Below are 14,376 nucleotides of genomic sequence, written 5' to 3'. Positions count from 1 at the left end.
TGTGCAACCACTGACTAACTATAGCTACAGTAGGGCCGTATCTCTAGTCTAGCAATAGATACTGTTCATATCCACGGGAAGTAGGGGTGCTGAGGGTGCTGCAGCACCCCGTGAAAAATCGTAATAAAAAACATATATTACTAAAATGTTGTAAATTTTTGGGGAAATTTTTTACCTTCACAAAAGTAGTGCACCGGGCCTTTACTAGTCCTGTATTATCAGACCGATATAGCCTTCTGTTGCGCAGGCAAATATTATTACATTTTTGTAAGTTACATTTTTTCACAAAAGTAGTGCACTGGGCCTTTACTAGTCCTGTATTAGTGACCAATATAGCCGTCTGTAGCATGGGCAAAACAGTTGGAAGGGTGAAGTCCTACTTTGAAAGGACAGGAAGTGTTGGCTGTGCACTTAACCAATGACAGACATTCCATATTTAACCCCATCTACATGTGAAAATCGAAATATTAAGTATTTCTTTTGGTTTCATATGCAAAAATGAAAAACAAGCCATTTTTCTTCTTCTATTTCTATTCAAGAACAGCTAAACAAGTCATTTTACATTTTTTAACTCGGAAAACAAATGATCAAACAGTGGCTCAAACAGTGGCGTGTATTCTTGGGAGTCAAGGGAAGCCAGGCTTCCCCAAAAAATGTACCAAGAAAAAAAAGAAACAAAATAATGTATCTTTCGTCTCTGTTTCCAAAATGTCCTTCAATTCGCAACAGGCTGAATGTATCTCACCGGAGAAAGTGTCTGTGAACAAAACAGCGCCCCTCTGTCTCAGTATGTGTAGCCCATCTACCTAAGGTAAGCCAGCGAGCATTTGGCCTCCCTTGAGAATTAAAAAAATAAAAATAATAACCAATCAGCATTGCGCTAAACTGAACAAGTTCAGCTGTGAATGGTGCTGGCACACCAAAAAAAAGTGTCAATGGAAGACAGTTTGGATTTGGTTTCACACCAATCACATCATAAGCCAAACGTCATTGAATTGTTGCATCTCATTATGCTGTTGTCCACCGGTGGGTAGCTAGCTAGCTAAAATGGTCCCTTTCCTAAATTAGCCATCGATGGAGAGAGGGATTTGGACTTAATACTTTTTAATAAGTTTTACTTAATTCTCTGTACTGGCCAATGATTATAATGGCGAATTAACCATAAATTAATACATTGTGCCCCTGGCCTGAGAGGATGGAAGTTTAATATGTAGCTAGATGTAGAAGGCTAATGTTAACTAGCTGGCTCATGGTTGCCCATGAAAGGAAGTTAGACTAGCAAGCATTTTAGCCAGGTAGACTAGGACAACAAACACGTAAAGCGTGTACTGCATGACAGAGTCATAGACCGTTCAGGCAACATGAAAGAGGAGGATGACATTGGCGTTTCTCTACAATTAGGGTGAGTCAACACATTTTCTTATACTTGCAAGCATGCACGTACGCACACACACACAGAAATCAGTACCAGGTAAAGCCACATAATATTTAATTTACGTTTATTGGACTAAATTGTTTTTGGTATCTTTTAGTTGTCACTGTATTAGACTAAGCATAGGTGATTAGATAATGTTGAAATGTTACATTTGAAATGGTGCTGGAATAGTGGAAGCAGCTCCTGTTTTCTTTGTGACTTGCGGTAACACTCTGTGGTTATAAATCAATAGCTGTTTAGTGGTCCGAAAATGTCAGGAACATTAACTTGCTTGACCATGCTGAAGGTCATGTAACATGCAATATGCTTTGTGGACTCCATCGGACAGATGTTGCTCTCCGGGTTTGTAATGAAACAAAAGTGTGGTTGAATTTATTCTGCCACTGTGTCTTCTTATTGTCTCGGCCTTTAGGCCTATATATCACTGTGTCAAGGAATATGAACTATGCGCTGTTTGCTTATAGAGCAAACAACGCAACTATCACAAAACATAGGTTGTAATATGGCTTTTTTGGGGGGGGCCTTGGGTTCCCCGGTGATTTTACACACGCACCGCTACTGCGATCAAAACGTACACGGACCGTATGTAATCTTACCTCAGGAATGTTGACATAATGTTGTCCACGACATAGGCTAATTAACTTGACCGCCACAGCAATATAGACACCAACATGTTCTGTCAATTCTCCAGATCAACGTTCATTTGTGCACTTTGGCTGCTGTTCAATCGCATGCTGTATCACACCAGCTTTTAATAACTTTATAATCCTTTCCTGAATCAGCTGATCATTTCCCCACGTAACTTAACAGCTAGACAACTATAATTATTGAAGAACCCTACTAATGACAGTATCGATTTTTGTTTGATTATTTTTGTTCAAGTTACTCTTTCTGTTAGAAGCTTTTGATTTTGCATTAATTAATTCATAATTCCATCCATTATTTGGGACATGTGTGTCCATGAAAACTGTTATCACACCACAACAGATATGAAATGTTATGCGGTTACAGTACACTTCCAAGACCTCATTACAAAAAAAGAGTCTGACAGCAACATCCAGGACTTTTACAGGATCATGTTCAATGTGTAATTCAATTGTTAAATTCTTAGTATATGACATAACAGTATCAGAAATGTAAGGAAAGAAAGGTAGTATTTTATGTCACACGATTTTTGCCAAATCTGTGAAGACTCCAAGGATGAGAAAGAGTTTAAACATAGATTTTGATTCAACTCATGAATTATATCGAATGTATTTATGTTCCACCCTTTATATCTTAATGTATTCACAATTATTATGAATGACTTTGCAACAGCTCCAAACAGTTGTGCACTACAAGAAACGATCACTAGTACCATAGAAAGACCATGTTGCGTACCCGTCTGAGGGTAGGTGTGTAGGAGGCAAGTGTTCAGTCATTGTTGTGTATTTTTCTGTTTTTCTCCCCTCCTCCTCACTGGTCAACTGAGGTGGAGACAGGCGTCCTGAAACATAAGCTCCATTCTGTCGTCTTTCCCCCTTTTCCAGCCCCGGAGTGGTTTAGGGTGTGCGGCCTCGGAGCCGACTTCACGGATGACTGGCTGGAATCACAGGGAGATGAAGTGACTGGTTCAGGGTCACTGGGCATGATGGCTGAGTCGGGAATTAAGGCCTGGACCAGGGGGGCCTCCCTGTGACCGGAGTCTCAGCCTGTGTTTATGGCCCACTCCACCCCTCCACACCCCACTCAACCATGACCCGCCCGCCATGCCCCGGGAAAACGCTCCATCCTACCTTCCCACTATTAGCATGAAGAAGAAAGAAGCAAGGCCTAATAAACTAAATTGATGCACGGAGAGGTTCATAAAAGTAGAGGCTCATGAAATGTGTGACGATTAACTGTTTGTGTTCACCATCTACGTCTTGGTCATGACACTTCAATAGAGCGGGAATTGTCTTACTGAAGAGGTTTTTCAGATAGGTTCACATAAGGTGTTGACAGACAGACATTAAGGTGGGAAACTATACTATTACACTACACTACAAGACTCTTTACAGACAAACGATACCCCTAGCAGACTGTAGGTTTACATAACCAAGGTGAGGACATTTTCCACAAATAATACAGGAATGTTTTGCCTCATCACCAGTCCTGCCCCATGGCCTACTGTTACTGCAAAATAGTTATGTTTCTGGGGTTAGAGTCAGCTCCCACTCCCCCTCCATCACCCATCCCCAGACCCCCTCCTGCTCCTTGACAGGAGCTGTTGTGGGGACCTGCCGTGGACAGGCCCTCTTTCCTCCTCCCTCATGCTTGGTAAGGGGATGGACTGCTGGAGGGAGACAATCCCAGCTATGTGTCTCTGTCTGGGGGTAAGCACAGTCCCCATCTAACCCCTGTCTAGACAACAAGGCCTTATTGAGTCCAGGTGGTAATGGACTGGGTGTGGGACTTCCTTCCTACCTCAGTGTGCCAGTGACTGTACCTGTGTCTCAGCCTGCACGGGGAACCCCCCTTTCCTCACTATAGAATTGAACACCATTCTACAACTGGAGGGGATAGGGCAAGTCACATGGTCAGCTCACAACCAAGCATTCAAGTAGTGTGTCAGGAGCGGGTTAGGGTCTTGTGTGGTCTACTGAGTCTGACAGTCAAGACCTGGGTGGCCTAATACTGAGAAAATTGCATGTAGGCCTCCCTAAAAGTTATATTCTCACAAATATCACTTGAAAACTGAGTAGTATCCAAGGACAGTATATAAAAGCATTTTCACAAAATGAGAAGGAATCCACCACATTGCTTTCACTTATCCTGTGTCAATTGTCCAGATCAGTGCAGAGGAGATGAGGGGAAGTTGTAGAGATGTTGAGATGGGTCTTAGTGGACTGTGTCCTTACCTGAGTGTCAGTGGGCCGCGTGGCAGCGTTACATTCAGTGTCGTCCATGACGGACCCGTATGACCCCACAACACACTTCACCGCTCGCATCTGGTAGCCCGGTCCACACGAGGTAGTGCACTGAGTCCACCAAAGAGAGAGTAAGAGAAAAGAGAGATATAAAGAATGAGAGCAATGGAGAGAAAGACAGAGAGGGAGAAAAACAAGCCAATGTAGCAAATCTCCCCAAAAATGAGTAACTGAATGGAAAAGAAGTGCACTCCCTGATGAGCCTGGTCAGACTAGTGGCAGCAGATAACAGCCTTCAGGATCATAATGCATGAGTAATTAATCTACTTTCCACTTCTTTTTTCCACTGTAGCCAAGTCAGTGGGTACACACCACACTCTCTTCTACCTCACTGACTCCAATGAAATGAGGTCAAACTTGTGTGGCAGCAACTTCAGCTAAGATTCCACGCGCTTCATTAAACAGCTTCAAATATACATTTAACATGATTGCCTATGCCATGGTATAGGAACACCTAATCTCCATCACACGTTTAGGCTTACAGGCAGTTTGCACACACAAGCTGTGTTAAGATGAAGTGCCCAGTTTTGATTTGCAAAACGTTGCGACACTTTGCTACAGGATTGCTACAGAGAATTTTTTTTTTGCGTCCTGAGAGATATAAACTGGCAATGCATTAGCAAACATAAATATAGGGGAGTATGTCTACACAGATTGTGTACAGATTGTATATGCTTATTTTGGCATGGTCAGCAATGTGCCTAAACAGCAGAGTAAATGGAGGATAGACTAATTGAGTGGCTTATCTTTCTCCTGTCATTGTTCTACATCTGGAATAGTGGAGGCTGCTGAGGGGAGGACGGCTCATAATAATGTCTGGAACGGAGCAAATGGAATGGTATCAACCACTGTCAAGTCCTGACCAGTGAAAAGGGTCATTTGCCATAGTAGAATGGTCAGGGCGTGGCAGGGGGGTTGTTTTGTGTGTTTTGGGGTTTGTTTGTTTCTAGGGGAATGTGTTCTAGTTTTCATTTTCTATGTTTCGTTTTCCAGGTTTGGCCGAGTATGGTTTCCAATCAGAGGTAGGTGTCTTTCGTTGTCTCTGATTGGAAGCCTTACTTAGGCAGTCTGTTTTCCTTTGGGTTTTGTGGGTGGTTGTTTTCCGTATAGTCTGTGAACCTCACGGAACTGTTTGTCGTTTGGTTATTTTGTTTAAGTGTTCTCTCAAAATAAATGAAGATGAGCACTATACACGCTGCGCCTTGGTCTAATCCTTTCGACGCCTGTGACAACCACATGGAAACCATGTGTTTGATGTATTGAATGCCATTCCACTGATTCTGCTCCAGCCATTACCACAAGCCCATCCTCCCCAATTAAACCAACCTCCTGTGATCTGAAGAAAGTTCATAGGAGATTATTTTTTTAAATCACATTAGGCTCTGTATATCCTCATGGTCACATAACTAAAACTCTGAAGCAAAATGGGTTTATTATCATAGATTGTATAAATAGCTGCTTCATTGGGTCATATTCTAATATTAGAAACAGTTGGACACAGTTGGAATGACACATAATAAGTTCAGATAATCGTTAGCTGTTACAAGACACAACACTATAGTCTTTGAGGAACAGGGGGTGACTGGAAGTCACAGATGTCACCTGAAACACAGTGTGTGCCACTAGGCAAACAGATCATAATATTACCTGCCACACAACATGTCACTCTACTGTATGTCAACTGTACAACACGCGTGACTCACCTGCCCCCATGGTCCGACCTGCCACGAAGCACAATCCTGCTGCTGACACGTCTGGACTGACTCAGGCTTGGACATAGAGTCACAGAAGCGGTCGTCCAGTCGGTCCTCCGCAAACTGGCACCATGTCTGCCGATGCTTGTACCCTTTCCCACACGTCACCAGGCACTGCAACAACAATCAACGGGCACAATGAGAAACAGCGGCACATAGATTGACATGTACAGTAGGCTAGCTATGTGTGTACAGTGTTTGTTTGTGTTGGCTCACTCAAAGCCTTTTGAACTGCTGGACAGAACGTGTAAACTATACAATAAAGCTAGTTACTACCCCACAAACACTAGTACAGTAGTGCACCGTACATGACAAGTCATAACTATGAAACTCATTATCAACATTAGGATTTTCCTTTGACCTACTTCACAGGCGCCCAGTCATTTTTACATGTTTAATACTTCCTCTTTATATTATAGGAGTAGAATTCCTTAGTCAAACAAATTCAAGATTATTCCCATAATTCTGTCCTGCAAATGTTATTTTTACACTATGTCTGCTGTCAGGTGTAGAGTCAGAACCCTGATTTGGCTGCAAACTGGTCGTAGTGTAAAAAGGCCATCTGGGTTCAAAATTCCTCAATTAGCTTCAAATGCTAAGCAACATTCCCAAATCGTAGTCCAAACATTCTCCATAGAACTGACCTCAGACCAGTCTCCGGTCTTCCACGCAGGACATAGGAACTCATTGCAGTTCTGGACGGTGGTCAGCTTGTCTCTCTGGCTGCACTTGCTCTCATCACTTCCTGCCTCAGAAGACTTTCCACACACAGCCGCCCGACGCCGGGACCCTCCTCCACAGCTTTTGGAACACTGCAACACATGCCCACACGTATTAAACCTTTTCCTTCTCTTTTTATAAATCCCTTAAAACTATAACAGGCGGTCTCACCTCTGACCAAGATGAGTACTCCCATCCTCCTGGGTTACAGTCTCCATGGCAACTCTCCTTGTCGTCAGGTTTGCGTTGACTGCTGCAGTAACGCTCGTCCACCTTCTGGGTCTTTCCATCGGCACGGCTGAGTTTGGCGCAGTAGATCTCCAGCGTACGATATCCCACTCCACATGCGACTGTACACTCGCTCTTCCTCGCCACATGCCACCTACACAGACAGGAAAGGTCATAGGTGAAAGACGCTGAAAGGATAAAACTGAACTTTGTATCAAACAGGATACATATCACAGATATAAAGACTGATAGTGATAAAAAAATCTGCGATATGGACAGATAAATCGATTGAGAGTGGTTTAGGCAGTACCTGATTTCACACTCTGCGTTGCAGGGTTCTGTGACCATGGCTGGTCTGGCGGCCCCATGGCACCTCTGGTCTGAGACCACCACACGGTCCGACTCTCTACTACACAGGATCTTCCTCTTACGCTCTCCTGATGGGGTGGGAGAGAGGGTTTAGTTCCTTGGTAATGGTCCTGCTGCTTTTAGTTTCTCCCAGGATCTGGCATTGAATCAATAAATCGATTGGCTAGAAAGTCCATGCAAGCTTGAATTCTTTGGAGTCTAAATCAGACACTTGTCAAAAGGTAAGAAGGAAAACCAGCAGGAGTGTGTGCCTCCAGGAATCGTGTGGTTTAAATTATAGCAAAATCATTTTTATTTAAAAAAAGCATTCTAAAAAGCACTCTTCCACCTATACCTTCTGTTCTCAATTTTTATAACCAAGCATTATGAGCTGTAAATCAGTAAAACTTGCAGTAAAACCCCAAAGATAAATAGATATGTATTAGTGAAGAAATACACTGCAGGCAATATTGTCAGCCAGATTCAGCAATTTACCTGTCTGACATCAGCTTACTTGCCATGAGGTGGGATGGTGGGAATATTTGAGATGTGTCTTTAAAACTAGCACAAGTGACATTTTCATTCAGTGATTTAAGACTCACCAAAAGCAGGTCTTAATGGTAATGTGGATGATTATGACATTGATTTTGACAGTGGAAGCGCAGCCTATCCAGCCGTGACAGACAGTGCCCATATGCTCATGGAACAAGAGATGTGTGCTTTTCCCCGCGTAGGTATTTCATTTGGAACAATAAGGGTATTTTGTATAGAAACAAGTCTTCATTTTTGAAAGAACTGGTTAAATAATCATATGCTGCTGGTGAGTCAATTTTTGAATGCAGAAGGATTGTTACTCAATTATGAGGAATTTTTATCTCATTACAATATCCTTGTTACATCTAGAGAGTTCGCCATGGTCTTTGATGATATTCCATCTGGAACTCTCATGTTGTTTAGAGGTGTAACCAGAATCATTACCTGAAGAAACTCAAACACATTAACATTAACTGTATTTTTGTGTTGAGCATCCAGACACAGTTTTTCAATTATTTTGGCATTGTCTACATGGAAAGAAATTATGGCAAGATATTCATAGTTTTATAATTGCTACTATTCTTGATGACTTTTGTTTTTCTATGGGAGAATGTGCTGCTCGGTTTCCTTAACTATAATAAGGATAAAGAAAAAATGTTTTACCTCATGAATCTAATTGTGCTAATGAAAAAATGTAATATTCATAAATGTAAATTCACTAATAAAAAAACACTCTTCTGTGTTTTCTATAAGGAATTTGAGCGATACATAAAGAGCATTGTACATTCTTCTAATAAGAAAGCTGTTAAAAGAATCTATACATGTGTATCTTTTAAGGTCTTTGTATAATCTATCATTTGTTGTACCCCCTAGCATATGTTATCATTGTCTGTTTGTATACTTGTATGTATACTGTTTTTCTACAATAAAAAAACAAACAATTTTTGTTATTTTTATGAAAATTATTTTGTTTTAAATAAATATGTTGTAATATTATGTTTTTTTTCTCCATTTTGTTTAATTTAATTTAAAACTAAGCATAGCCATCTGTGTCACACTGACCTAGAGAGCTGTTTTTTCTCTGTTTAGTTAGGTCAGGGTGTGATAGATGGTGGGCATTCTATGTTTGTATTTCTATGTTTTGGCCGGGTATGGTTTCCAATCGGAGGCAGCTGTCTATCGTTGTCTCTATTTGGAAGCCATACTTAGGCAGACTTTTTTTCCTTTAGTTTTCATGGGTAGTTGCTTTCTGTTTAGTTTGTAAACCTGACGGAACTGTTGGCTGTCATTTTGTTATTTTGTCTAGTGTTCGTTTCCATTACAATATACAACGACGAGCACTCTACACGCTGCGCCTTGGTCTCCTCTAATCAACTGCTGTGACAATCTGGCAGTTTTTTTCTCCTGCCCTATCCATTCACCAAGTAGCCAAGACTATCAATAAAGGGTTTGGTTCAAGAGATAGCTTTTTAATAAATCTTTATCACCAAAGCTTTATTAAAAGGTAAATTTGGGAGCAGCAAAACAGTAAGCGGACATCCCCTTTTAATCTATGTATTGTAGGCTACATTATTTTAGCCAGTTCTTGGAGCGAGAGATGATGCCAGTGACCCTCGTTTTTAGAAACATTTAAGTTATTTTCCTGTAACAATGTCTTGTTTTTCATTTCATTAGATTAAAAACCAAACCAGGCTACCCTTACGCTACTATAATGAAAGCTGGTTCAACAACAATGAGTCGGGTATCTCTCTTATCCTGGCCATGCATTAGCCAAGTAGCCCATCCATAAAAGGTTTCTAAATGGTCTACTTGCCATTTTGCTTTTGCATTATTCACAATTCACATAGGCCTACCTGCATACACCATTTCGCTGATATCCATCCCCATTTCCAGAGTGCCTCTTGTCCGGTTACCAAAAACACACTTCTCTTTTCTTATTCAAATTATTTAGTCCTATAATGCCATATCAATGATGGATAGGTCTATATTTTGCTTCTTGCAAATGTGCCTCACACATAGTCTACAATACAATTTAAAGGGAGCCTAGTGTTCTTCATTTCAGAAAAAGTGTGATGCGTAAAGACACGCATGTATGAGTCGTTCCACGAAATGAGTGATATTTTCAGTAGAAATTGTGCATCAATATAGTATTTTAAAAGCCTGTTATATTAAATAAAGTGCCCTTTTAATATACACCAGATGGAAAATTCAATACATCTGTTTTTTTTATATGAATAAAGACTTGCTAAAGTGCAATTCAACATTTTGACATGTCCCTCTGAGCACCATCTGTGACTTAACCACAACATTTCTCAAAGTTTTCACCATCATTGTAAAGCCCTAGTTATTATGTTGCTTTGACAAAGTCAATTGTGGCGATTGTTATTCATTTATTTAATGTGATTAGTGATTCATAAAAACATTTATAAAAACAAATTCCCTCATTTTAAGGTCAACCCTGTTATGTGAACTGAACTCTCATTTAAAAAAGGTAAAACTATTCCTTTTAATAAAATAAAAAAACTAAAATAAACATTATAGTCAAACCCTAGTGTAAAAGCAGGTGAACTGGTTCTAATCTTTTTTGACATTTTTGGGTGTTTTGTGGTGGAAAATTGAGTAGGTCAAGCATAATATGTCAACCCTGTGACCCATAGATAGACAGACTAGAAATGTTTTAACAATTTCAATGTTTTTTTGTCAAGCTTGAATTTAATTGACCTTCTCTGTTGCACACAACAAGCTTCCATTCTCCCTGTAACATGGGTATTTATTTGATTTAAGATGAAATCGTCAACCCTTATGGTCAACCCTGTTATGGTCAACCCTGTTACTTTACTTGGCACTTACTATCGTAATTTTGCTTATTTAACCTCTTGAGATGGGAAAACAAGTTTTTTTATTAAGTTGAACATGTGCTCTTTATGACAGAATGTTTAAATTAGGTTAATAAATCACCAAGTTACACTACTCAAAAGGCACCCAATTGGTGGAATGACCTGTATAGGCCTATAGGTTAAGCAAGTACAACAATGTTGACTGCCAAAACTGTATTTTGCAGTTGCTATTATTCATTACTGTAGCCTATGCTATTTAATAAACGGACTAGGAGGAGAATATTGCTGTGCTCCCCAGCCAAATTGAAGTTGATGGCAACGCAAAGATGGTCAATAACCTACACAACTTGAGATAACCGCTTGCAGTATTAAGCCATGGAACACGTTGATTGGCCAGTGAATGATCAAGCCCTCCGCCAACCTACAACTTATTTATTAATCAAAACCCAGCGCTTTCACACCACCGCCAGCTATTGCGCCCATAATTCCCATTGTAAAAATAGCACAAATATTTCTGACACACGCCCAGACCTATAGCGCTACCACCAGTGCTAAGATTTACCATTGCGTTAGGTTGTTAAAATAGAGCCCTACATCTTCAAAGAGTATAGTCTAAAGTTATTTTTGACATTTCATTCTATTGCTAATGGTTTGCTAATGGTTGTTCGTGTTGCTAATGTTTTCAACGCAAAACACGTCCCACTGCTGTTAGAGAAAAAGTCACATGCGAGTAGAAATGTATCATTGTTTAATTAGAAGTTAAGATACATTTGTTTCGCCAATCTGTACTCTCCACGGCAGATTGTTTTATGGACTGATTTGGAGAGCACGCCGACCGGTCACATGCGCATTGTTATCCATCATAGTTATCCATCATAGTTATCCATCATAGTTGTCCATCATAGTTATCCATCATAGTTGTCCATCATAGTTGTCCATCATAGTTATCCATCATAGTTATCCATCATAGTTATCCATCATAGTTGTCCATCATAGTTGTCCATCATAGTTATCCATCATAGTTATCCATCATAGTTGTCCATCATAGTTGTCCATCATAGTTATCCATCATAGTTATCCATCATAGTTGTCCATCATAGTTGTCCATCATAGTTGTCCATCATAGTTATCCATCATAGTTGTCCATTACAATGTTCTATGTTGAGGGAGGTTTTCCAAATATCTATATTCATTGAACATTAATGTGATATTTTGTCCTCAATGATGAAATGTATTATGGATTGGTCATTGATATAACTATTGAGAAGTACTAATTTTGAAGGGAATTATTAGGCTAATGTTAATTGATGAAATACTTGTTTAGATGCTTTTGGGATTATCCCAGTGTTAGGGGTTGGGCTTTAAACCTGTTCAGATGCCCATATTCAAGAGAGGGCAAGATCTCTGATTGCGAGAGCTAGAGAGAATGGCGGAAGTGGATACTGAGTATGAATCTGATGGCGCTAGCAAAGATGAGATTAAGAATGAAGGTGATGACAATACTGGATGGACTACAGTCGATAAAGGACGGATAAAGAGCGCTAAAATCACAGTTAAAACGCGGTCTAGTAAGCCTACTGCTCCTAGCACAAGTACTTCACAGTTTGTAGTTGGAGTGCAGTTTGAGGATAAGAAGATGTGTCTGGGAGATCCGTTTTATGTTGCCAAGATATTGAGAAAGTGTACTGTGGAATCCATTAGGGTGAACAGACTTGGAATGTCATAGATTTTTGTATGTCGGCAGAACAAAAGGAGTGTGCGTTGCGCCTTAGCAGATTCAAGAAGAAAGAGGTGACTGCCTTCGATTTTCGGAGCAGGGCACCAACCAAGGGCGTGATTTCTGGATTCTATGTAGAAGTTAGGGCTAAGAAGATCACAATGAAAATTCCTGGAACAGTTGGTGCTCGGCTATTGACACGTTCAATGGAAATGTCCTGTAAGGGTGAAGGAGGCAGAGATTGCTAGGTTAAAAGCTGTTCAGCGTGTCTCCTAAGCAGAGGCTGCGAGAAAATTTAAATAATGTTCTAGTGGTTCGGTTGCCATGGAGACACCAACGTTCAGTGCTGTGGGTTCCATTCGCAAGGTGCAGGATCCAGATACCCTTGTCGTGAAGAAAGTCGATATTTTGTCATTTATTGCTATGGCGTTAAACTGCACTGCAGGAGTGGCTAAGATCTCAAGAAAGATCAATATCAACTTATCTGCAGCTGAACGCTTTTTGGGAATGAAGGATGAAACAGGTGAGGAGCAGCATGGCATACTGAATGGAGCAGCAGTTCTGTCCTCTCAGGTCACCAGATCCGAGTAGTGCTCTGAGTGGATTTTGTTGTTTTGGATTTCCCCCCTTTTTTATTTCCCGCATCCAGTAGTGGGCGGCAATACAACGTTTCAGGTGTAGTCTGCCCTAAAACACTACAGAAGAAGAAGAAGAACTTTCAAGAGTGCATAGGCTGGACTGACATGTTGTCCCAGACTCTGCTAAACTCAGCTGTGTGAGGAATTATTGGCGCGTTGTCAAAGTTAAAGGTGCTCTGTCTTGTTTGAAGGTGGTCCTTTGTAGCTCAGTTGGTAAAGCAGGGCACTTGTAATGCCAGGGTAGTGGGTTTGATTTCCGGGACCACCCATACATACAATGTAAGTCGCTTTGGATAAAAGTGTCTGCTGAATGGCATTTATTATTATTATTCTGTCTTAGAAGGCAAATGTAGCTTCAGTATATTGACTCTATAAGTCTGTAATTCAGTGTCCATCAACATCCTGTCAATATTAATACTGTAGATCCAGCTCACCTTCTACATCTGTTCATTAATACCACCATTTTGCTCCTGAATTCCATCTGACTCCTGATGCTTCCCACCGCCCTGACAACACTGTATGGTCCACTGTTCTCCACTATTTCATGAGAAATTCTTAGTACATGGTTGCAGGAGCCTTGGTTGCAGGAGCCTTGGAGCCAATATTGGACTTAATAGTGGTCAGATACAACCACATAAAGCCTCACCTTCTCTCTCCCTCAACCTTTCACCTCCCTCCACACCTCCTTTCCCACACGCCATCACCTTTCGTCCACACCTCTCCACCACCTCAACCTTTCCCACACCCCACGTTCCCTTCCCATCCCTCACCTTGGCAGGGCCTGCTGCAGTCCTGCCAGGGCCCGTAGGCATCCCAGACAAACTGCTGGGGTTTATCCTCGATGGGGATGTTATAGGAGTACCTGACGTCTGGGTTGTACAAGTTACCGACAGAAAGCACCTGAGGAGGGATCGGAGGGCAGACAAACAGAACGATCAGTACAGTTCCACTGGTCCATTTGCATCATAACCATTTTACATAACCTTCTCAACAGTCAGGTAAGGAGTTGCTACCTGGACAATGATCTCCTCCTCGATGCGGTCAGTGCAGTTGATTCTCTCGATGACGTGGTCGGATCCGCTGTACTCGATGACGGCATTGCCCACTTTGATTTCCCTTTTAAACATGCTGACCACAAACTCGCCATTGAGCAGGAAGTCCCCACGACTGTTTGAAACAGCTTGAGAAAAAGACAGAGGAGGTGACACTGTCATGAG

General features: G+C 41.1%; 1 protein-coding gene across 1 annotated transcript in view; it reads right to left on the bottom strand.

Moving 5' to 3' along the window:
• The window catches only part of LOC106583028 (A disintegrin and metalloproteinase with thrombospondin motifs 9), a 71,973-nt gene that overhangs the window by 40,651 nt on the left and 16,946 nt on the right, over positions 1 to 14,376 (bottom strand). The window contains exons 17-23 of the mRNA XM_014166769.2: positions 14,173 to 14,339; positions 13,930 to 14,059; positions 7,396 to 7,522; positions 7,029 to 7,239; positions 6,782 to 6,949; positions 6,087 to 6,251; positions 4,315 to 4,434 (exon numbers count right to left, since the gene is read on the bottom strand). Coding sequence (XP_014022244.1) covers positions 4,315 to 4,434; positions 6,087 to 6,251; positions 6,782 to 6,949; positions 7,029 to 7,239; positions 7,396 to 7,522; positions 13,930 to 14,059; positions 14,173 to 14,339 — 1,088 coding nt within the window. The remainder of the gene's footprint in view (positions 1 to 4,314; positions 4,435 to 6,086; positions 6,252 to 6,781; positions 6,950 to 7,028; positions 7,240 to 7,395; positions 7,523 to 13,929; positions 14,060 to 14,172; positions 14,340 to 14,376) is intronic.

The sequence above is a fragment of the Salmo salar genome, chromosome ssa22 (genome assembly GCF_905237065.1).
Source record: "Salmo salar chromosome ssa22, Ssal_v3.1, whole genome shotgun sequence".
NCBI classification, from domain to species: domain Eukaryota; kingdom Metazoa; phylum Chordata; class Actinopteri; order Salmoniformes; family Salmonidae; genus Salmo; species Salmo salar.
This window is presented reverse-complemented; position numbering and strand designations above follow the sequence as displayed.